General features: G+C 33.8%; 1 protein-coding gene across 5 annotated transcripts in view; it reads right to left on the reverse strand.

The window, feature by feature from the left end:
• Positions 1-24050, reverse strand: part of ANKRD17 (ankyrin repeat domain 17) — a 162152-nt gene that overhangs the window by 22075 nt on the left and 116027 nt on the right. For all 5 annotated transcript variants that reach the window (XM_039231014.1, XM_039231013.1, XM_039231011.1 and 2 more), the window contains 9 exons: positions 20050-20192; positions 19307-19520; positions 18634-18809; positions 17220-17382; positions 14616-14711; positions 13292-13408; positions 3401-3572; positions 1588-2035; positions 932-1087 (listed from right to left, as the gene is read on the reverse strand). In XM_039231014.1, coding sequence (XP_039086945.1) covers positions 932-1087; positions 1588-2035; positions 3401-3572; positions 13292-13408; positions 14616-14711; positions 17220-17382; positions 18634-18809; positions 19307-19520; positions 20050-20192 — 1685 coding nt within the window. The remainder of the gene's footprint in view (positions 1-931; positions 1088-1587; positions 2036-3400; positions 3573-13291; positions 13409-14615; positions 14712-17219; positions 17383-18633; positions 18810-19306; positions 19521-20049; positions 20193-24050) is intronic.

Consider the following 24050-nt stretch of genomic DNA (forward strand, 5'->3'; position numbering starts at 1 on the left):
CAAAAAAAAAAAAAAAAAAAAAAAAAAAAAAAAAAAGAATTTCTTAGTATACCACAATATAAAATACACAGAGAAAAACTGAGTTACCGTCTGTATTTTTGTATAGACAGTACTCTAATGTGATGGACTTCAGTTAGTACAAAAGAGTGTGTATATGTGAATGAATATGTGTTATATGTGAATGAATGTGAGAGAGAGACAGAGATGAAGATAGAGAGATGGTGGCACGGGGAGGCTTTGGTCAAAAATATGAAGAAAAAAAAAAAACCATACAGTGCATTTTGGTATTAATAGGAATAAGTTTGGTTCATTACAGCTCTTATTTCAAATAATCAAAACTTTAAGTGGGAAGTTCTTTAAAATAGGTTATCAGATTTACAATAGATCCTCTGTGGTATCTTACCATCTTTTAGTTTCTGGGATACTGTTTTACTTGTTTGATATACATAATATTAAAAATCTCAAGTAAAATATAATAAAATATTTTCGTCTTAAAATCCTTAAAATAAAGGTATCCTATGGTTTATAGACAAGAATAGTTTAAAACCAGTAGTTATTCATTCTTTAAATACTTACAAGTATGTAAAAGATACCACATACTGGGCTCTGAGATTATAAAGTTGAGTAAGACACAATCGATCACCTTATAGTACTTAAATTAGTTTTCTACCAAACAGCAAATATCTGGGGTGAGCAGATACCACATTTATGTAACTTTTTATGTAAAATCTCCTAATTTTAAAAGTACTTATATCTATTTTTTTTTCTCATCTAATATACAGTGTAGGCTATCTCTGTCAGCTACAATCAGATTCAGCCTAGGGCCACCACCAGTTTGTTTGCAACCTTTGGAATAGTTGGAGGAATCTAACTGTAAGGTAAACAACATCTCACCTAAAAAGAATGAGAAAAACAAGGAACAGTCACTCACCTTCTTACAACTTCCTTCCATCCTTCTTCCCTCTTTTGTCCACGCTTAGGACTTGCTACTGTTAACTTCCCATTTGGAGAGGAAAGGGGAGACGGACCAGATTTTGTGCAAGTAGACAGAGAATTACTGGTCACTTCATTGATAGTCTCTGACAATCTTTAGCAGAGGGAGAAAAATACATTAAATACAGAACAAATATAGAATTTTAAATGATAGAGGCAACCTACCACATAATTTTATTCTTTTATTTATTTTGGAATAAATATGGTGAACAAATGAAGAACTTATTTTTCACTTTTCAGTATGTAGCACAGTAATATGAACAGCCAATTTTTAAGAAGATACTATCAAGAGCTCAAAATTAGCAGAGACAAATTACAAGAATAAACCCTGAGAAACTATAATCAATACCTTTCATGGGCTAAATTTAACAACTAAAATAAAGAAGTTACACAGTAAAAAAAATTTTTACCTTTCATTAATACGAAACTTAAAAAATAGCTTATTTTTCAATAAAATGAAACTACTGACTTCTTTAGCACAAAGACAAACCCTTATTTTGCCAATTGTTAATTTGCTTGTTTTACTAAAAAAATTCAGCAACACAGCATTTCATGATAATACTGTAAATAATAAAAATGGATACTGGAACTTACTTTATTGAAGTCTTGCCAGAAACAGATTTTCTCTCCTCCTTTGGAAATGTAACCAGAACTGATGGCTGCTTCTTGCTGGTCATTGTGGTAGTCACCACAGCAGGTGAATGATTGTCACTCTTTCGGCTACTGTTGCTGTTACTACTTTCATCACTGCAGCTGGAAATCCTCATGTTATCACTGTCCCCACTCTCGCTGGTACTGCTGCTCTTGGACTCTCCATTTACCTTCTCTGGCTGACTATATGAGATTGGTAGTGGATCATCAAATATAATCTGAACATTTTCTGGAGTAATTTTATTTTTCCTGTTTTTCCTCTTTGAACTGGTTGTAGTTATGGTATTATTTCTTTTACCATGGGAACCTGCCAAAGTTGTCCAGGTTGCAGATATACCAATGGTAGTAGTGGTTGTGGCACTTGGAGGCTCTGTCAAGACTTCAGGCTCATCTGTAAAAGTAATGATACCAAATTAGACAGTTCTAAGTGTTTTTGGAATATATTTAGCTTTGTTTTTTTAAATGTTTATTTGTTTTTGAGAGAGAGACAGAGCACAAGCCAGGGAGGGGCAGAGAGGGAGACACAGAATCCAAAGTAGGATCCAGATCCAGGCTCTGAGCTGTCAGCACAGAGTCCGATGCAGGGCTTGAACCCAGAAACCGCAAGATCATGACCTGAGCCAAAGTTGGATGTTTAACCAACTGAGCCACCTAGACGCCCCATAGAATACATTCAGCTTTAAACACCTGAAGAACAATAAAGTCAGGAGTTACTCTGCGACTATTAGATGACAATTAGATGTCAAGTCATCAATCATTCCAGCACTCATTAGTAATGAATAGATATGACTGATCTTTCTGTGTTAAGTCCTAAACAATGCATAGTAGGTAGTTATAAAAAATATTTGGGGGACAATTTGGTAAATATTAATAAGTGCTAAATATTACATATCATTATACAATTATGAAATTTATTGGGTATAATAACGTTATTGTGGTTACACAAAATAGTGTTCTTTTGCTGGGAAATAACATATTCAAGTATTTAGTGGTGATTCTGCGTGGGGTGTCCAGCTTACATGTAATCTGTTCAAAAAGAAAGGAAGAAAAATAAACTAATGTGCCAAAATATCATAAGAATCTAGGTGTTCATCATACTAATCCATACACCTTTCTGCAGTTTGAAACGTTTCAAAATAAAAGACTGGAGGAGAGACAAATTACACACATACACACACACTGCATATATATTTGGTGGTTTAATGACAATGGTTTCTCCTCACAATATCTTCAATATCAAATAATCTTTTAGTTAGAACCTAGGTAAAATAATTCCCTCATTTTGAGAAAAATCTAAATATGTTTAGGATTATAAATGGTATTATAGACTTACTCTTAATTTTGTAGGTATAATAAGTGGCACTGTGATTATGTAAGCAAATGTCATCCCTAGGATAAATGTTAGAGTTTTATAGGTACAATGCCAAGATGTCTGCAACTTACTTCCAGATAGCTTCGAAAAAAAATGCACACAGGAGTAGAGAGAAAAAAATTAAGCAAATATGGTAAAATGTTTATTTTTAAAATCTAGGTGGAAGGTACTCAGGTGTTCATTTTATCATTCTTTCAATTTGTAGCTTTGAAATTCTTCAAATAAAAAGCTAGGGAGAAGTCAATAAATGAAAATAGCACATAATACTTAAAGGTTTAATGACAGAAATCTACTTTTACCTTAAGTTGCTGATATTTAAGGAAATATCATTTTGAATACAATGTATTACATAAATCATAGTAGATGGTAATTTAGAGAAAATACCTTCAACTTTATGCTTTTCTTTTTCTTGAGCAGCTTGGAGTTCAAAGTTCTCTTTATTTTTGGCTTCAATTTCTTCTAGTTTTCTTCTTTGTTCTTCCTTTTTCTTTCGTCTCTTCTCCTTTCTCTTTTCTCTTTTGGCAGCCAAAGCCAGCCTCCGGCTTTCTTCTCTTAACTGTTAAAGGATCAATAAAAAAGATTTACCTTGTAAAAAAAAAAGTTGTCACATAATGTAATTTTATTGTAAGGGAACTAGAATACCATAAAATTCAAAGTCATGTAGTTCAATTTATTGTTTGATCAAGATCATAGTCAAATCACTGTAAAGAGAAAATATTTTTAAATGTCAAGATTAAATTAACGATATAGGACAATATAATTTTAAAATGGATGAATGACAGATACATAGCTTTCATAATTCCTAAAAAAATGTAAGTTAAAATAATAAGTTACCATATTTTATTCATTAATTTTGAAAACTTAAAAAAGATACCATGGATTAGTATAAGTTTCGGAAAATGAGTTCCTTCCTATACTGATGTGGGTACAAATATTTATATTTTAGGAGGTAATTCAAAAGAGTCCTATTAAAATTATAAACTGCTTATCCAAAAAATTTATTCTATAAAATGACCATAGTGAAAAAATAATTTCCACTAAAAAACTGATTATAATGGCAATAAATGGAAATAATGGTAAATCTATCAATGCCAAGGATGGAGGGAATAATACATTCACAAAATACTAGGCCACCATTAATGGGGCAGCGGGATGGCTCAGTCAGTTAAGTGTTATAGTCTTGATTTTGCCTCAGGTCACGATCTCATGGTTCATGAGTTCAAGCCCCGCATAGGGCTCTATGCTATTATCAGCATGGAGCCTGCTTAGGAATCTCCTTCTCCCGCTCTCTCAGCCCCTCCCCTGCTTGCACACTCTTTCAAAATAAATAAACATTTTTTAAACATTTTGTAAGTTTTCTGTACTTGGTAAAATGCTCCCAAATTACACTGGTTAGAAGAAAAGAATACACACTGAAGACCAATGATCCACTTATTGGGAAAGAAACTGTTCTATTTGTAGAAATAGAGAAAAAAGGCGAAGAGGATACAAATCAAAGCTACTGACTACCTCTAGAGCGGGCCTGGAAGAGGGGTAGCAGAACGTTGGTGGCTTTCAATTTTATTTTATATAACTATATCCTGTTTATATTTGTTAAAGTGGGTACTTCTGTGTTACTTTCATAGTCAAAAAAATTAAGAATAAAAGTATAAAAACATCTCTTTAAAAAAATTTTTTATGTCTTTATTTTATTTTGAGAGACAGAGAATGAGTGAGAGAGAGGCAGAGAGAAAGAGGGAGACACAGAATCTGAAGCAGGCTCCAGGCTCTGAGCTGTCAGCAGATCCCAACACGGGGCTTGAACCCACAGACTGTGAAATCATGTACCTGAGCCGAAGTCAGACGCTTAACTGACTGAGCCCCCCAGGTGCCCCTAAAAACATCTCTTAATAAGTGACTTTAACTATTAAATTTTCCTTTTTGATTCATAATGTGAGAAAATCATCTTCAAACTGTTTTGTTTCCATGTCTTCTAAACAATGTTTTCAAACTAGGTACTCCCTGTCCATAATCTAGTGTTCTGGTTTTATGTGTATACTTTAAATGTGTCAAAACAATGACACTTAGTTTATGGAAAATGTCACCATATGCTAACTAATGAAACCAAGCTCAAATATAAGCACAAAAGGCAAATCATTTCATTTTTGTTAAGTTTCTTGCTTTTGTGGGACATTCCTGTCTTTTCAAATTATCCCTGTTAGGTACCTGAAAGGTTCTGCCCACCTTGAAAGTTTTTACACTCTCGGGCAGTGCACCATAATTACATTCTGTCTGGTGAAGAGAAATCTTTTGTTCCTGAAAAGGGAAATAATTAAGGAGAATTTGTAGAACAATACTTTCTCAGGTAGAAGGAAAGTATTGTTTTCTCCTTTCCTGAAAAGGAGAAAAGTTAAAGATACAAAAATTATCTGCATGATAGCCCTAGAAAGTTTTGCTAGTTCTTCAGAAGTACACAAACTCCAGTGTGAAGACAAGTAAGAGAGGAGATTTTGACCTTGCAGAAGGACTGGAAAGAAAACACTGCTGACCTTCACTCCCTAGTTCTTTACATGGAAGGAGGAATAATATCTGACTGGAGAGTTTGAAAGGAAGCAAGCATGTGTGACTCTGCTCACTGAATCCTTGCTTTAATGGAACTAGCTGCCTGCCCTTAGGAAAACATGCTTTCTCCCCCTGAACTCTAGAGTGAGGTTGTCCTGTCTAGCTCTGACTTTGACGGAAGAGCTTAAGTGAAAAAAAGGAGGAATAGGAAGTGGAGTGAAGGGTGTGCCAGAAAAACATTTCAAAGCAACCATTCCCATAAATATATATTAGGCCTCTTCTCTGCTCTCTCATTCTCAAAAATAAATATTAAAAAATATTTTAAAAATAAATTAAGCCTTCCAATTCAGAATTAGGAATAAAACATACTTTATCTGTCTGTATCATGTCTGTATGTACAGAAAAGCCTTGAGAAAGGTCATGAGTGATCAAAATATTACATGTGAAGTTTAATTGGTTAAGCCAAGGATGGATTTTTTATTTTGTTGGATTTTTTAATTTGTCTGGTGGCAGGAGGTCACTGTGACTGGTATCAAGAGGTAAAGAATTACCTTAAGAATAAAAAGACTTCAATCTAAACCCGTTATCTAAACCCATGTGGCCTAGATGTGGGGAGAAGTGATGATGGGCTGAGGTAGATTATATATATATATTATATATAAAACCAGTTTATAGGTGCAGCTGGGTCTTGGCTATAACGTGCCCTGCCTTACAGAATTCCATCAGTGGAGACTGACCCTTTGACAACAGTAAGTCTAGATTATCAGACTCACAGTAGAGTTCAGCCCTAAAAGCACGGTATTTGCTCATTTCTAAATCTTGTAAATTCTAAGAATTATCTAGTATTTTCATAATCTCATAGATCTTACTAACCCTTTCAATGCACTAGAAGTAGGGCACCAACTCAGAGGTCCCAGGGAAACTATTTCTTTCTGAAGGAGAGATCTCAAACTATGACTGTGAAAGAACCAACAAAGGCATGAAGCTCTAAAAAATTAAGCAGTATTAGATAAGGTAGATACATATTTATTAAGGAGTATCATAAGTTTGCAGGTGGTTATGAAACTAATGGATCACCAAAGGGAAAATGTTATTAACTATATGAATTTATGTGTGTGTGTATATATACATGAGGGGGATATCCAATGTTTAAAAGGAAGAGCAAGTGAGACTTTAGAAAGGCATAATCAGGCAGAGGAAGACAATCAAGAGAAAATGGCTTCAGTGAGAAGAGTTTTATGAAGGAAGGTAATCAACAATGATAAGTATCACAAGTTATCAGTAAGAACTGAAAAAAAAAATAGGATTTGGCAGTTAAGATGTCACTGGTAACCCTGCTATAGTTAGTTCACTGCAGTAGTGAGGGAGTAGGTGAATGGTTCTCAGGATTAAAAATTTAAAAAGTAGCATCAACAAGACATAGATTATTCTCTAAAAATATTGGGAAAACAAAACACTATATCTAACTGGTGATTTCTAATGGAGGTTTAGGAAACAAAGTGACATTTGAGAGTGAAGATTTTTAAGATAAAAATTTAAGTATTTGAGAAGCAGCAGCCCAGACTAAAGAAATACCATCTGCAAATTTGGATATATGAAAGTTAATAAGATACAGGAGCAGTAGAAAACCAGAGTGGGTGATGAACCTGGAGGAGTAAGCTAGGAGGACCTGAATGTTTGGATCTTCCCATGCAGACAACAAAGAGAGACTGAAAGTTTTTGAGGAGGGTGTAACGCAATTCCACCTGTGTATTAGAAAACTATGGGCATTGTGGAAAAGTTACATTGGAATGGAGAAAGACTAAAACGAAGGCAAAAGGTGATGGAGTCAAAGCTATTTGTTTATATAGGGAGACTGTTAAGCATCCTGTTACACTTCAGGTGAGGAGTGATAACTGAGAGGAAAGAATGGAACAGAGGCTGCCAAAGCGGAGTTAAAGGTGATGATGATATACAGACGGTTTAAATGCCAGGTGCTGGATTAAGTTAATTTACTACAAGAATTCATTTGATGGATGTAGGGAATGGGAAACAAGGGTAAGTGAGCAGCTGAAAGTGATTATCAAGATTTCATTACTGACTCATGAGTAACAATAACAGAAAAATAGATCAAGGAGTATCAGAGGAAGAGAAAGGAAGGATCCAAGGAAGATCTACTGATAATTTGCTATATATTAAGCATGATTCTAATCTTTTAGGACTAGTCAGTAAACTAAACAAAATATCCCTACCCTCATGAAGCTTATAAAAAAACTTAACATTTAATTTAGGGGAGGCACACAGATGACAATATGTTAGTTTTCAAAAAGGTGTTAAATACAATGTAAAAAACTGGAGAAAGGGAAGAGAAGTATGTATATGGGGAATGGTAGGGGGTTTTGATTTTAAATAGGGTGACCAATGTAAGTTTCACAAAGGTAAATTTAGAACATCTAAAAGATTTGAAATATTTCAGGCAAACAGAACAGCCAATACATACACTGTATGTTCAAGTAGGCCATTGTGGCTGAAAATAGTAGAAAATGACATTGCAACAGAGTATCAGAAGGTCTGTCTGATCACCCTGGTGTCTTAAAGACTTTATCTTTTAGTCTGAAATAGTGCTGTAGGGTTTTGAACAAAAGAGTGACAGATTTAATTTAAAGGACTTAAGAGGATGGAAAACAGAATGCTGAGCACGATGACAGAATCAAGGAGGTCAGTTAAATAACTACTAGGCAATAGAGGTAAGAGATGATATTAAAGACTTGAACCAGGGTGAGAAGTGATGAAAAATGACTAGGATTCTAGATATAGTTGTAAGGCAAAGGTAACAAGATTATGCAACATAGTGGAGGATAGAGAGGAATCAATAATGACCTCAAGACTTTTACCATAAGCAATTACAAGATAGAGTTGTGGCTTTGGGGTGGGGCAAAGATCAGGAATTGACATCTGGAAACAAGTACTAGTACCAATTGGTATCCAAATGGACATGATGAACAACTAGCAGGATAGGAGATGAGTTTAGGGAAGATAGCTGTGCTAACGATATATTTTTGGGATCAGCTGGTATGTATTTAAATTTAAGAAGTAGGATGAGATACCCTGTGGAAAAAGAAGATGATCATGTAATGAGTCCAGGGGCTTGCCAACTAAGGGGGGAGAAGAGGAGAAAGTAGCAAAGGAGACACAGAAGTAACATCCAGGGAGGTAAGAGAAAAACCGTGAGTGTGTAGTGCATGAGAGGTCGAGAGAAGAATAGGTCAGGTATTATTAGGCTCCATTAATAAGGATAGAGCACTTAGCCCTGGGTTTAGCTACATGAAAGTCACTGGAGACCATAAAAACATAGTTTTGGTAGAGTTGTGAGAGCCTGACAGGAGTACATTCTAAAAGAAGGAAGAATTAGAACAGCCAAGATAGATGAGTTTGCTGTTACTGTTTGCCTGCAAAGGAAAGCAAAGAGATGAGCTTGTAGCTGAAAATTAGAGAAAGGAAGTGAAGGAATCAAAAGGTTTTTTTTTTTTAAGATTGGAGAAATAAGCTTGTATAAAGATGAGAAAGACCCACAGGAAGGGAAAAATGATATAAGACAAAGAGAAGATTTGCCACAATGTTTTTGAGTAAAGGTGACAGATCTGGTTCAACAGATGGACTGGTTACAGAAAAGTTTATTTAGTAACTGAGAAGAAGAACATGGATAGAATTGGGGAGATGGGTGGGGGAAAGTCTGACAGTTTACTTCTGGTGCTTCCGTTTTCTCACTCTAAAATCCAAGGTCATTAGTTGAGGGTAAAGGAACATATGAAGTGAGAGGATAAAGGAGAAAAAGTAATAGTGGTCTTGATGAATGGGAGAATGAAATTAGGGAAACACAGTATAACTACTAGGTAGTATTAAAGGATTCACTGTCACCCATTTAAAGTAAAATTCACCATCAAGTGAATGTTTTTTCTTACATGTTTAGTTACTAGGCTATGGGTGGGAGTAAAGTGAAAGAAAGAGTAAGGAACAGTGAAGGATGGTAGAATTAGGTGGATCCTACAATTTTTTGGTAGGCAGTGTTGTCAGGATTGTTGGAGGTAGAATTCTAGAGGGAATAAAGCTGAAAAGATAATCAGAGAATGAAATGTATAAAATTAAGATTATGGGATGGGCATCTTAAAAGCTTTGGGTGACGGCAAAAAAAAGCCCAATGGAAAACATCTAATAGGAATATTATAAGTATACACCCTACATAGGTAATGCAAGTTTACAAGGAAAAAGATAAGGGGAGAAACAGTAAGTAATCAAGTGCAGGGTTAAAAGAAATCTATCAAAAATGAAGACCAACAGTATCCACTAAGAATACCAACAGCCATGAGTATAACCTAGTTGTTAATGTCCTAAGAGAACAAGCAATTAACTGTAAGAGAAGTCCACAGTTTGACCAGATAAACTGCTCCAAAGCAAGGACTCTTCCACATCACAAATGTTCAGTAAATAAATGTTCACTGAACAAGGATAAGGGAATCTGCTAAATATAATGGGCAGTATTTTCAGCAGCAGTTTTTACAAACCTATTAACCAAAACTTTCAAATTAGAAAGGCTGATCAGATAAGTACTTTTATACAAGCAATCAATTACCTATACTGAACATTCAACTTAGACAAGACCAACTCCAATGATGTTCTTAAATCAGAAATGATAGAGCCAGAATACACTGTGTCTCAAAAGGCAAAAGAAATAAAGAAAAAAAACTATTTTCCAGATACAAAAAATAAGTAAAAAAAGTGAACCAAACCCTATCAGATCGCCATCTGATACTTTTTCAAACAGAAATACTGGGGTAGAGTTTAGTAGAGAAGTGCCTTCTCTACAATCTAGAGATTTATCTCTACATTGCCTCCATTCAAAATTGTTCCTAAAGTATTAGTGTATGCAACAGAATCAATTTACATCTAATTAACTTATGATTAGAATTATTTATCATTCTGAGTTTTAATATTATGGAAAAATATGCAATGACATTTGAAAGCAGCTCCTTTTGACTTACTTTAAATTTGAGGCTCTTGGAACATCAAGGTTAAGAAATATTGGAAACAATTCAAAAAAATGACACTTGTATTGCTGGCAATAGTAGGAAAATAATTTGGAAGTATCACATTTAAAATATTTTGACTCAAGTGAAGATACTTCCTCTATAAAAATAAAAGCACCAAAATATAAGGAAATAGGTATAAGAATTTTTATTGTAACAGTATCTGTAGTGACAAAAACCTGGAAGCAAACTTATTATGGAGTATAGTCTACACTTATTTAAATCACTAGCAACTGAAAATAATATTCATCAATTACTGAGAGAGGAAACGACAAGTATTAGAGCAACGTGTTCACATGACCCTTTTTAATAAAAAGTACACCATCTCCATATATGTAAATATTCATTTGCTGAAAGAAACATTGAGTGCCTATGACATGCTGGGCACCATTTTGTGATACATACACTGTAGCAGTAGAGACAGTAAAACAAGATTAACTAAATAAAATACAGTATTTCAAATGTTACAGAGTAAAAATAAAGAAGAGAAGAAAATTAGCAAGAGTTTCTGTGGAAGGGAGACTAAAGTAAGAGGCAACTGAAGGGACATTCACTCCAGAAGGCACAGCAAGAGCAGAAACAATATGGTCAGTGTGGATGGAGCAAAATGACCAAAAGAAAGTAATGAAAAAGTAAGATCAGAGAGGTGTAAGAAGTATTATGGGTGGGCATATCACATACAGTCTTAAAGGCTTTGTAAGTAATCGCAGAGGTGCAGACTTTAGTTACCATGCCTGGTTGTTAACTTTAGTTATATTGCAATAATAACATGTTTTTCTTCATGCATATTTCAGTTTAAATTGAACACATTATAATACAGAAAAAAGTTGAAGTTGTCTTTAAAAAGATATCTCCTATAAACTGCCTCCTGTCTCTATAATCTACAAGCATGCATTAAATCCCTAGATGTATTTAACGTAATATGTAAATATCAAAGGCATGAAAAAATTAAAGATTTTACTTAAAAACAAATTTCTATGTCTCAGCTGTAGAAAGAATGCTTTTTAGAATTTGATAAAAATGAAAAAAAAATAAAATAACTTATTTAGAAACAGATTTCTAATGTAAAAATAAAGTAATGCAAAAACAGGATATTATAATACTTTGGGAAGAAAGAACTAAAAAGAACTAAGAGGTATGTTATGCTAAGGAAAGAGTGGGACCCTGAGAATTTGGAATAAAAAAACTGGGTTTGAATACTACCCTAGCTTAATCAAGTTACTTAACATCCCACAGATTGAGTTTTTCCATCTGTAAGAGGAAGAGAGTAATATTTTTTAGTGAGAAGACCAAAATAATACATTTTATCATTCAAATTGGCCCTATTACATTGCTTAGTACTTAGTAGGCAATAAATATTAGATAAAACTGAATATGGAAACAGGTCAAATATTATAATAACTATCTACCTCTCAACGTGCTCATGTTCTTTTAAAATCTCAAAATGGATGGGGTGCCTGGGTGGCTCAGTCGGTTAAGCATCCGACTCTGGTTCAGGTTATGATCTCACAATCTGTGAGTTTAAGGCCCACGTGGGCTCTGGGCTGAGATTCTGTCTCTCCCTCCCCCTCTCTCTCTCTCAAAAATAAACAAACATTAAAAAAATTAAAATTTCAAAATGACCAAAAAAGTTAATTTGTTTGAACAGAAATTAAAACAGATATTAAAAAATGAAGAATGTCCAGTATTAAATATATATTCTGAAAAATAATATTTTCACATTTAAATTAGAATAAAATGGGGGCTTAGTCAGTTAAGCATCTGGCTCTTGGTTTCAGCTCAGGTCATGGTCTCATGGTTTGCGAGATTGAGCCCTGAGTCCAGCTCTGTTTATGTAAGTTGAAATACATAGTTTAACAAAGTCAGTAAGTATAATAAAATAGAATGGAGTTGACTCAAATCAAAAGATTAAAATTACCACTGTATATCCTTTATAAATTTAAATAGTTAATATTATATCTAAAGCATTTTTAACCTTTTTATAAAAGATGAAATGTGGCAGAATATGGATTCCATTAAGATTCAATGCCAACCATCTCTTTTCCTATTGTGCTTACTATTTGTATTAATTCCAGAAAACAGAGTTAATTGATAGGAAGGGTGAGAAAGTAGGAACTATGCGACTGTTAAAACCAAATGTTGTTTGGAGTATTTTACTCCCCATGAGAAAAGGTGTGAATGATGTTCTGCCTGAAAGAGAAAAGTACAAGAGAAATCATCCATTTAAAAAAATGTACTCATTAAACATTCCACCAAGAGGCTGTAACTCACTGGTTGGTTATGTGCTGGTAATGCATTTGGTACTGCTGATAAATCTGCTGGCAACAAATTACAAGGTCTAGGATCAGTGAAAGATCAATTTGGAAGGGGATTAAGAGATCATTCATTGAAATAAGACTCAACTTGATTATTAGAGGCTAGGTTTTCTGACTTCCAGATGAATGCAATTCCTATAATAAAATTTTGTTAATCTGATAGCAAAGAAAATTCTTTTAATGATATTTAAAACAGTCATAATTCTATCTGAACAAAACTTGGGGGAGAAACGTACATGATTTAAAGCAAAAACAAAAGACAAAATGAAACAAAACCCTAAGACAACAGATTACAAATTAGGGAAAAAGAAAAGGGGTAAAGGTGGTTATTTTTCACATATAAAGGTTATGATTACCTTTTCCAAGTCTAACTCTTCTAACAAAATGCTGGCATTTTTGTTTGCTTCAGCAGCCTGTCTATCTTTGGCTTGTACTATTGATTCCATACAAAGATGACACTTCTTCAGCATCTCCTAAAATAAAAAATTAAGATGTCTGCAGCCTCAAAAAACAATTCACATTTAGAGAGACTCCTGAAAACACAAAGATAATTAATTTAGGTACTTGAATGAACATAAGCAATAAACATCAGTGGTGGGGCAAAAAAGTGTACAAATAAAATAATAATCTAAATGGTTTATGTTTTTTAAGATACACAAGAGCAAAGAGCCTCTACTGTCCTTCAAACTAAAACCATTTGACTGGAATTTCAGAAACTAAAATCATGTACTCCCTAAAACTTCAATGTAAGAAATCGTATAGCAAACAGAGCTTCAATAATTTACGCCAGATGGTTAATGGGCTAAAGGGAAACGTCAATGTTAAAAAAGAAAAAATGTGTTTAAAAAATTAAAGAACTTAACTGACAGGAATTATTTCAAATATTTAAGCTCTGTTGCTACAACTTCCTGTGCAAGAATCACACTTAAAGAAATCATAGACATACATACTTTTCTCAGTGATTTCATTCTCGGGACACACTAATTAATGGGAAAGAACTATTTCCCCATCAGGATGAAAGCCTTACTTTTAATCTCTCCACCCTTCCAAAAAAACAAAAACAAAAACTAACAGTGGTATCCAGGAATGTTAATTATCATAAAGGAATGTACTGGCAGGCAAGACCATGAATTAGCTACATTAAATAAAACTCATGAAAAAAAAGTGCTTGCTTTTATGTAATGATTTCTGAGAAAAACATTTTTAGATTTATTGACTTCTTTGCATTTTCAGATGCATGTCTTAGGATTTTAGTCAAATGTTAGTATAAACCCCAAATCAAATCATCACCAGGGGAATATCTCAATTAGATCTCTAGTAGGATTTATTTTACCTTCTATACTTTTCCTGTAAAAGCCTAGCCAATTCATTCTTGAGCTGATAATTACACTAACTTTCACATTATATTGAAAACATTAAAGTTTCCTTGCCCGTGACTATAACAAGTACTATTCTCAGTTTTGTTTAGGTCTTAGAGAATGTTTTATTGTTTCATTAGTTAAGTAAATAATCTGAAGCACCTTTTAAATAGAATACTGCAGTCTCAAATAATAGATAAAAAACTGTTATAAACCACACATGCTGCTTAGACTAAGACTTTTTCTTAGCATGATAAACACATACACAAACAAATGAGATCCCTAGCTCATATGGTGGGATGAATTTAGTCAGTATTATTACCTTATCAGTGATAGTTGCTATGTATCTCATACATTCAGAATCTGATGGAAACTGATTGACTTCTTTGACTAAGTAGCGCACCACCTTCACATGACCCTAAAAAACAGATACCAATATCAGATTGAAAACAGACTCTTAACAGGATTCAGAAAATCTAGTCTTGTCTTAACTAAGATTACTTTGACATCAGTGCCACAGAATAAAGTCTTACTTAGATATCATTTGCACTGTAAATGAAAAAGAGACAAACTTTGGTTCTCCCATAGGTAAATCTACACTGTTCATTCTCATCCCACCCTCCAAAACAGTAAAGAATAACCTAATCTAAGTCTAAACAACACTGAATAAAAAACCAACAAGCCAAAAATCAGTATGAAGAAATGGGGACATGTCTGAAAGAAAAAAAAAATCGTTTCTAGCTAACTCATAAGTGAGCATCCTATTTCAATTCTAAGCACTGAAAGAGTAGAAATAGCAATTCTGTTCTTTCAGATAAAAACTAAATGCACAATACTGTACTAGTAGTACAAAAAAAATTAAGATACACTTTCCTAAAGCGTGAGCTATGATAATATTCACTGTTAACACAGCTCACTAAGTTCAAAATCTTTAGACCACAACTCAAGAGACTCTTAAGTGTCTCCAATCTAACACTATTGCTCTCTGAACACAACACCTATAAATTAGCTAGTTTTGACAAATAGACTGTTTATATTTGGTAAATTTCCCTATCTCTACCTTTTCATCTACATCTTTTTAAACTATTCCTATCTTTTAATGAATAGTTCAATGTCATTTACATCATTTCTTGATAACTCGCCTTAAATTATATGGGACGCCTTACATAGTTACCTGACTGTGTGTGGTTCTTACCTCTGATCAAATTATGTATTTCTTTAAAAAACAAAAAAGTGCAACTGCTGTACTCTGTACAATGTAATAGCTCAACCATTACAGTTGCACATGGTAGATACTAAAAAAATAAATATATAATGGAATGAATACAAAAGAATAAAAAACATAAACACTGTTCTTAAGGAATTAAGTCTATTTGGAAAGGTAAGACATATGCATGTTAGAGTGGTAACAAGATACTTTTTCAAAATGAATGATAAAAATAACAGATTGTATAACTTCTACAATGTTTAGGAGATTAAATATCCTGTGAGCTCAAATAGACTGGAAGAGTTTTTGTAGAAGGGAAGATTTAAATGATACCCAAAGAATGAATAACTGGAAAAATAAGGAAGGATATAGGTATTCCTGAGATGAGGACAAAGGTGATGTGAAAGATAGTAATGAAGAAACGATCAAGCAAAGAAAAGCCTCTCCACATCAGAAACTCAAAATGGGGGATGAGCAGTAAGGGCACCAGATTATGTTGGCTTTGACTGACAAACTAAGATTGGATTTCGAAGGATGACAGAGGCTGAGGGGAGGAAAAGGTTCTAGAAGAGGATACTAACATAGTGGAGTGGTTAGGAAGATGAATGATATGTTAGCTTGCTTGGAGGAGAGGTAGTGAGAAAGAGTACGTTTGGTGAGGAAATAACATACAGAGTCAGTGTCTAGGTAGTTTAGAATACCTAGGGAAGAGGTGGTATAAAGCACAGTCAGAGAGAATAAGACAAAAAAGGAGAAAGATGATTTCTTGCAATTTATGTATTAAAACTTTCTTTTTTTTTTTTTTTTTAAATGTTTTTATTTATTTCTGAGAGAGTGAGAGAGAGACAGCAGGAACAGGGGATGGTCAGTGAGAGGGAGACACAGAATCTGAAACAGGCTCCAGGCTCTGAGCCAGTTGTCAGCACACAGCCCGACGCCAGGCTCGAACCCATGAACGCTGAGATCATGACCTGAGCCGAAGTCGGACGCTCAACTGACTGAGCCACCCAGGCGCCCCATAAAACTTTCAATACAGCAAAATAATTTGCAATCTACCAAGGGACTTTACCTACCTGTCTCAAAATGACAAACTCAAATTTTAAACACTGAATAGTAATCGTTTTCCCAGTAACAAATTAAAGCTGCATTTAAGAGACCAAATTAAATCAAATTACTTATAGACATCTCTGTGCTATGCATTATAGGAAGAGAAACAAAGCTTCTCTTTCACAAAAGTTATTTCTACTTCTGAATGTAGTTCATTTGATTTTCAGTCATTTCAAAATATTAGTAGCTGGGTTTTCATTATATAATTCTCTTATTCCTAGTAACTAAAGAAAATGATTAAAAATAAAATCAATTTAATTTTTTTTCCCTGCTGTGCTAATACAAAAAAACATTCATCCATAGGTAATTAGTTACTTTTAATTGCACTTACATTTTGTATGAAAGATTAAGATTGCAACTAGATTCTGGAAATACTACTTAGAACAACTTTTTAAAGGTTTACTTAGCTTATCTATATGGGTAATATTAATGGTTTTTCTGGGATACCTGTGTCTACCTTCCAGTGCTGCCATCAGAGTGAATATTTGTTTATTGTTTTACTGCTTTCATCACTACCATTAAATCTTAAAATGAGTCTTTAGTAATCACTAAACTATACACATTGAGAAAAGGTGAAAAACATCCAAGTGAATGAGGATGAAAGACTTCTACCTTCCTAAACGCTGCCATCAGAGGAGTTATCTTGCGGTTGTCTGCCGCATCCACATCTGCACCTGCTTGTACTAGTAACTGAACTACATCAAGGTGTCCACCATTTGCTGCTAGCCACAATGGAGTGTTCCCCTTCTTATTACGTACATCAATGTGAGCTCCCCTAAAAGAATGACAGATAACAACAAAAATCAACTATCAACTTACGACAAATATTCTGTAAAAGTGAAATATTATATATAATATTCAAGGACTTAAATTCATTTGCCTCTCAGAATTACAAAGAATTTCTAACCATCAAATTTAAAAGCCTTCAAATTAAAAAATAATCATATGCTAATAATTGCTTTTCTTATTTTAATGACTGCATAATTCTGGGTTTCAACCCTGAGGAAATGTGAAATTTTATTTAGTGAAAAATAAAAGTATATCCTGTTAATAGCATAATCAATACATTAAATAAACAATATGCAAGAAACATAAACAATATCCTTCCTACAAGGCACTTGTAGCTATTTCAGATTACTTGTATCCATGTATTTTTTATTATATGGCTTCAGAAAAGAATGAATCTAAAAATAAATGCAGATTTAGCATTTGGTGGGCATCAGGGTAAGACTCTTGGTGAATAACAGGTGATAGCAGCCACTACTAAATACTACTGCTTAGGACACCGTGCAACTATATTTAAGACTGTCAGAGCAAGAAATCCAATTAGACAGACAAGCATCTTTGGAAGACTGGTAGACACCTTCTAAGTGACTGAAAGCAGGAATTCCCCTGGATCCTGTCTGATGCCTTAAACAATTCCGTAACTGTCACTTAAAAGGCCTAATTGCTATTAAAACAAAAATAAAACAATATGAACAAATTTTTAAAAAAACACAAGAAAGTCAACAAATCTTAGATTGCTGCTAGACTTTTAAGATAACTCTTTGGAGGCATGGAGGAGGGCACTTTGGGGATGAGCACTGAGTGTTATGTAGAAACTAATTTGACAATAAACTATTTGTAAAAAATTAAAAATAAAAAAAAAAATAAAATGACAAGCTAACTCTGAAGCCAAAAAAAAAAAAAAAAAAAAAAGATAACTCTTTGGAAAACTCAAACTGTGTGGAAGATGTGAATATACATGACAACAGCTGGATGTCAAATAGCTTATTATAGTACTTTAAAAGTGTATACACGCTCAAGAAAGAGGAGAAGTATTTCTAGGTTGCACTGAAATAAATCAGACAATGTAGCATAGCTCTAGATAGGTTAGAAATGACAAAAGTAGGTGTAAAAAAATAAAACATGCAATTGTACTTTATAGAAGTAACCACATTTGATATTTTAATAGTACAATTTGCCCAGAGAGAATATTAATCACTTAGTAACACCATAGTCATGTATGAAGGGCATGATATCATACCTGCCAATGAGAAGCTCACAGAATTTATAATGCCCTTTATCTGCTGCTATGGTTAAAGCTGTATCTCTCGAAGAGGGCACTGGAGGGGCATTAACATCAGCACCTTTATCCAAAAGAACTCGGCCCACCTCTGCATATCCACCAGAGGCAGCTTCCATTAGTGGTGTGAGGCCAGTCTAGGTTTAGTGAAAAATAAACAACAACACATGAGACTGAAAAGAGCTAAAATGTTTAAAGAACCACCTAGGGAGCAAAATGATATAGTTGTTATAAGATTCACAACTAAATTTCAGCACTGACACTATAAGCCTGAGTTACAGTGTGATCTACTGAAAGATGATTCTACTTAATGTCAATTTATTGTGTAAAACCTTTGTGTTAAGACGCAAGCACTTGGCATATAACTAGCACTAATAAATGTTTCCTTTTTTCTCTTTCATAAAGTACATATTTTCTAGCTGATAACCCTAATATGTCATTATTTCCTATAAAAATTTGTTGTTGAAGCATTTTCAAGAGATAATGTTTGAGTACACAGAATGATTTCTGACTAAATATATATGCAGGATATGTTACTAGAAAATATTAAAATTATAATTTACGTATGTTACTGTACACCTTAAATATCGAAGCAGTAAATAAATCCAAGTATAAATCTCAGATTTTTCCTTACCTTAGCTCTGTGTTCCACATTTGCTTTTCTATCAAGCAGAAGACTAACCACTTCAGTTCTTCCTTGGAAGCAGGCTAAGGTAAGGGCAGTGTTCCGATTGGTTTCTATTTGAGCATTTATGTCAGAGCCCATGTCTAATAGGAGCTTGACAGCAGCTGTGTGCCCATTCATAGCTGCTAACATCAGAGGAGAAATGCCCAATTTGCTACCAGTTCTGGGGGTGAGGTATGGGGAGAACAAAAGGAAAAGATATAAAATTTAAATGTCCCAGAAAAACTGGATGAATTTTATAGTATTCTATTTCAGGATTTGATTCTTTATTTTGCAGGATTATTTAAAATAATAATTTTTCTCAGCCCTAGTAAGTCTAATAGATACTACTAAGACTCTATTAGAAATCTTTTATCACCTAGACCTATTTTCTGTAGCTCATCCAACATGATGACTTGGGCTGAAAAGTGACTATTAAATTATTAAGTTCTTATTAAGATGGACTTTCCATCCTAAAGCATAAAAACTGTGTTTACTTTTAGTACCATTAAGCAATAGGGTGATAGTTTTTCAAATTCTAAACCAATAGTTTTAAATACTTAAATAAAATTAATCTTAAAAATCTCTAACAATTTGGATTCTAAATTTGTAATAAAGACATTTTCTAAAAATGGCATTAAAAATATAAGTGTCCTACAAATAGCTTTGTCATAACACTCTTAAAGGGCTTATAGGGAGAGAATAAAACTTGCCTAGAATTAATCTCAGCTCCTGCATTTAGTAATATTTTGATAATGTTCACATAGCCACCAGAAGCAGCCAGGCTTAGAGGTGTGTAATCAGAAACATTCCTGTGCTCTTTATTTGCCCCTCGAGCTAACAACAGCTCCACCACCTGAAAAGAAAAGAAGAAAAGTTGTGTTTTCTTCTTACAGTAAAACAGTTTGCAAGTGTGTATTTCTGATTTCTTTATTTTTCTAGTATATTATATAAGAAAAAAGAGGAAACTCCTTTTATTTAATCCTTTGCAGAAAATCAGCTTCAAATGATAGCAAGAGCTCTTACAAGCCAACAGAAAGCCAGCTTTTCAATTAAAATCCCTTTTGGAATTGTTAAAATGGCACAGTATGTTCATGAAAGCCCTGGATCTCAGACCTGCTGGATCTCGGTGTGCTGTTGTGCAATGCTATTTTAGAAATTAGCATTTCTGTGTTATTTCATCACATACTGGCAAAACAGGGTATGATTTTTTAAATTATAAAGTCTTTAAAATATTCTTTTAAACTTATAATCAATAACTAAATGCTTAAAAACTTGGAGCAAAACTAACATTTATTTTGTCCCAATATTTTATTATGAAAAATTTTAAACATATGGAAAAGTTTAAGAAACTTACTTATACTTGCTACCTAGAGTCTACTACACTTACTTTATTACATCCTTCATCTGTCCATTTTTTGATGCATTTCATTTCAAAGTAGACTGTAGACACTTATAATTTCCCGTAAGTACATCAGCTAGTGTATCATTATCTAGAATATTACTTGTTTTAAATTTGGAGGGAGGGGATTAAATTTGTAACTTACAACATAAGCACAGAACAAGTGTATAATCACTGAGTACCGACAAATGCATTAAATTATGTAATTTATTTTTTAAATTCTAGTATTTTTTTAAATGTTTATTTTTGAGAGAGAAGGTGTGAGCTGGGGTGGGACAGAAAGTGGGGGGGACAGAGGATCCTAAGTAGACTGCACAGACAGCAGCAAGTCCAATACGGGGCTTGAACTCACAAACCCTTAGCTTATGACCTGAGACAAAGCCAGATGCTCAACAGACTGAGCCACCTATGCACCCCTAATAATTTTTTTTTTTTTTTTTTTTTTTTGAGAGAGAGAGAAAGGGCATGAGTAGAGGAGGGGCAGAGAGAGGGAGAGAGAATCTTAAGCAGATTCCACATGGGTCTCAATCTCACAACCATGAGATCATGACCTGAGGCAAAATCAAGAGATGGACACTTAACTGACTAAGCCACCTAGGCACCCCAAAACTAAAGTAATTTAAATCCTTGTTATTTATTTATGCCCCTTTCCCAGTCAATCTCACCTATAGACTAGTTTTATCTTAAATCTTCATATAGATGAAATCCATGTTTGAGAGTCATATGTGTGTATTGCATGCAAGTATTCACCCGTGATATAAATATACTATACTTTATCTGTTCTCCTACTGATGAACAGCTTTGCTGTCTCTAGTTTTTGGCATATCTGAATTAAGTTGTTATGAACATTCTTGCAGAAATACATTTTCATTGCTCATGGGTTCCATCTAGCAGTAGAATTTCTGGGTGTAGGTTCAGTTTTAATAAGATATTGCCAGACGTTTTCCTACAGTGGTTGTACCATTTATACTCCCACCAATAGTAAGTGAGTCCTGGTTGCTCCACATCCTTGGCAAAACTGGTATTGGCAGGGGCATCGGGGTGGTTCAGTCAGTTAAGCGCCTGACTTTAGCTCAGGTCATGATCTCCCATTTCGTGGGTTCGAGGCCCGTGTCGGGCTCTGTGCTGACAGTTAGCTCAGAGCCTGGAGCCTGCTTCAGGTTCTGTGTCTCCCTCTCTCTCTCTAACCTTCCCCTGCTCATGCTGTCTCTCTCAGGAAAAAAAAATTTTTTTTTTTTTTGGTATTGACAGTCTTACAATTTTAGCCATTCTAGTTGGGTATGTGGTGGTAACCCACTGGAGTCTTAATTTGCATTTCCTGATAGCTAAATAATATTTATCATTTATATGAGTACTTATTGGCATCTTTTATCCATTATGCCATTTAATGCACAAAACAACTCTTTGACACCAAGTGCTAGTATTTTCACCTTCATTTTACAAATGAAGCAGAGAAAAGGATTGTCCAAGGTCAGAGCCTTAGCTTGCACTTAGTTTTAGTAAATATCCTAAAATACTAACTGAGAAATAACAAATAAATATTGATGAAGTGCTTTATCTTAAAATATAAGCTAAAACTTTACTCACAGGAAAAATGATATTAATAATTTTAGATTATGACTTTCTGTCCATCACTTTTTTGCTTTTAGAGCCAGAAACAGGAAGTAGCTTATGTGACAAGGTTATAAACACAAGACTAAAAATGGTATTAGGCTAAATTTTACAGAGTCCCTTAAGGAAGAAAGAAGAAAACCCTAATCAAATTTCTAACGTTATTAATTCCATTATGCAAAGATAACTGACCTTAGTTATCTCTCAAAGGGAATGGTCTATTCCCAGAAAGCAATAAATACTCAGATTATAGTATGCTATAGGTTTTAATACTGCTTTGAAAAGAAGTCAACACTGGAATATTATATAAAGCAGGCATTATTTCAAGCTACACAATGATTGAAAATTTCAGTTATATCAAAATTTTACCTTCATCATATTCCAAAACAGAAGCATTTACTTTCTCACCTAAGTTTTTCAATTTAATGTTGTTATTAATCACAAAATTTTCTGCCATACCATTTCAATTTGAGATTAATAGGGATCTCTACGTTTTCTGATGCAGTGGAGACAATTTATCAAGTAGCTTATTTTTTCACTATTTACTTCCTGTTATTTGGCTTTGCATATACCAATCACCTCTACTATTGAATACAGGGAAGAAAATGATACAAATGTATTCACATTATCAACCAGTAGGAACAGCACAGTAGAAATACATTCTTTGTTGTCTCCTATGCAGAACATCTCTAGAAATAAGTGCATCTAACTATCCACATACCTATAATCTACTCCAAATATAAAGGAAGAAAAATTATAAATTTAAAAATTATAAATTGCCTAAAACAAAAATTTTATGGAAAAAAAGACTGTATTATCACTAGGCTCCAATTCTTTTTAATCCACAAGATAAAGGATCACTAATTCCTATCTTTCTATTCATGTACCATTTTATTAGATTTCCCATTCTTTCTGCAAGAAGAATTCTTATACAAGAATTATTCTATCTCTTAAAACATCTTTATCTTCTGGTTTACTTAAAAACTCAAGTGGGTTTAGCTGATTAGAGTTCAAAGGGTGGGAGAAAGTTTAGGTTCTGCACAAATGGGGAGGTAATAATCTACCACTTCACTGACCAGACTAATTTTAGATAGAGTATTTCAGGAGGTATACTGACATAATGGACAGAACAGCAAGTTGAAGAATATGGAAAAGGTATCCTCAAACTAACAATCAAAAGAACAGGGCACACTTCAAATAGAAAACAGGTAACTGGCAAATACAGCCTCAAATGTCTGTAAAACATTTACAGACACAAGACAGAAGAGAGTATAAACCTCTTTCAATTAATTCAAAGAATAGAATTAAGAATAGTGGGGAAGCTTAGGGAAGGCATAATTCAGGCTTGATAATAAGGTGAACTTTATAATAGGGTGGCAAAAAAAAAAAAAAAAAGTAAAAGATTTTTAAACTGAGTAAGAAACTGACCTGGTTGACCCAGAGTACTTCTTAAACCTAAGATTTGACAACTACCTAATTGCAAAGCTGTCAGTCCATAGAGACAGCACACCTGGCTAATCAAAATCCTTACAACTGGATTTAAAAAACAGATGTAAAACATTAGGTTATCCAGCTGATCATTAAATGCCAGAAGATACAAATGGGTGGTAAAGCTATAACTTCTTGGGACTATACACCAGCTGTTCTACCTTCCTTAAAAAAAAAAAAAAAAAAATGAAAAGATGATACAATCTTACCTGA

The sequence above is a fragment of the Hyaena hyaena genome, unplaced genomic scaffold, assembly GCF_003009895.1.
Source record: "Hyaena hyaena isolate Hyena2069 unplaced genomic scaffold, ASM300989v1 scaffold_54, whole genome shotgun sequence".
Classification (NCBI taxonomy): domain Eukaryota; kingdom Metazoa; phylum Chordata; class Mammalia; order Carnivora; family Hyaenidae; genus Hyaena; species Hyaena hyaena.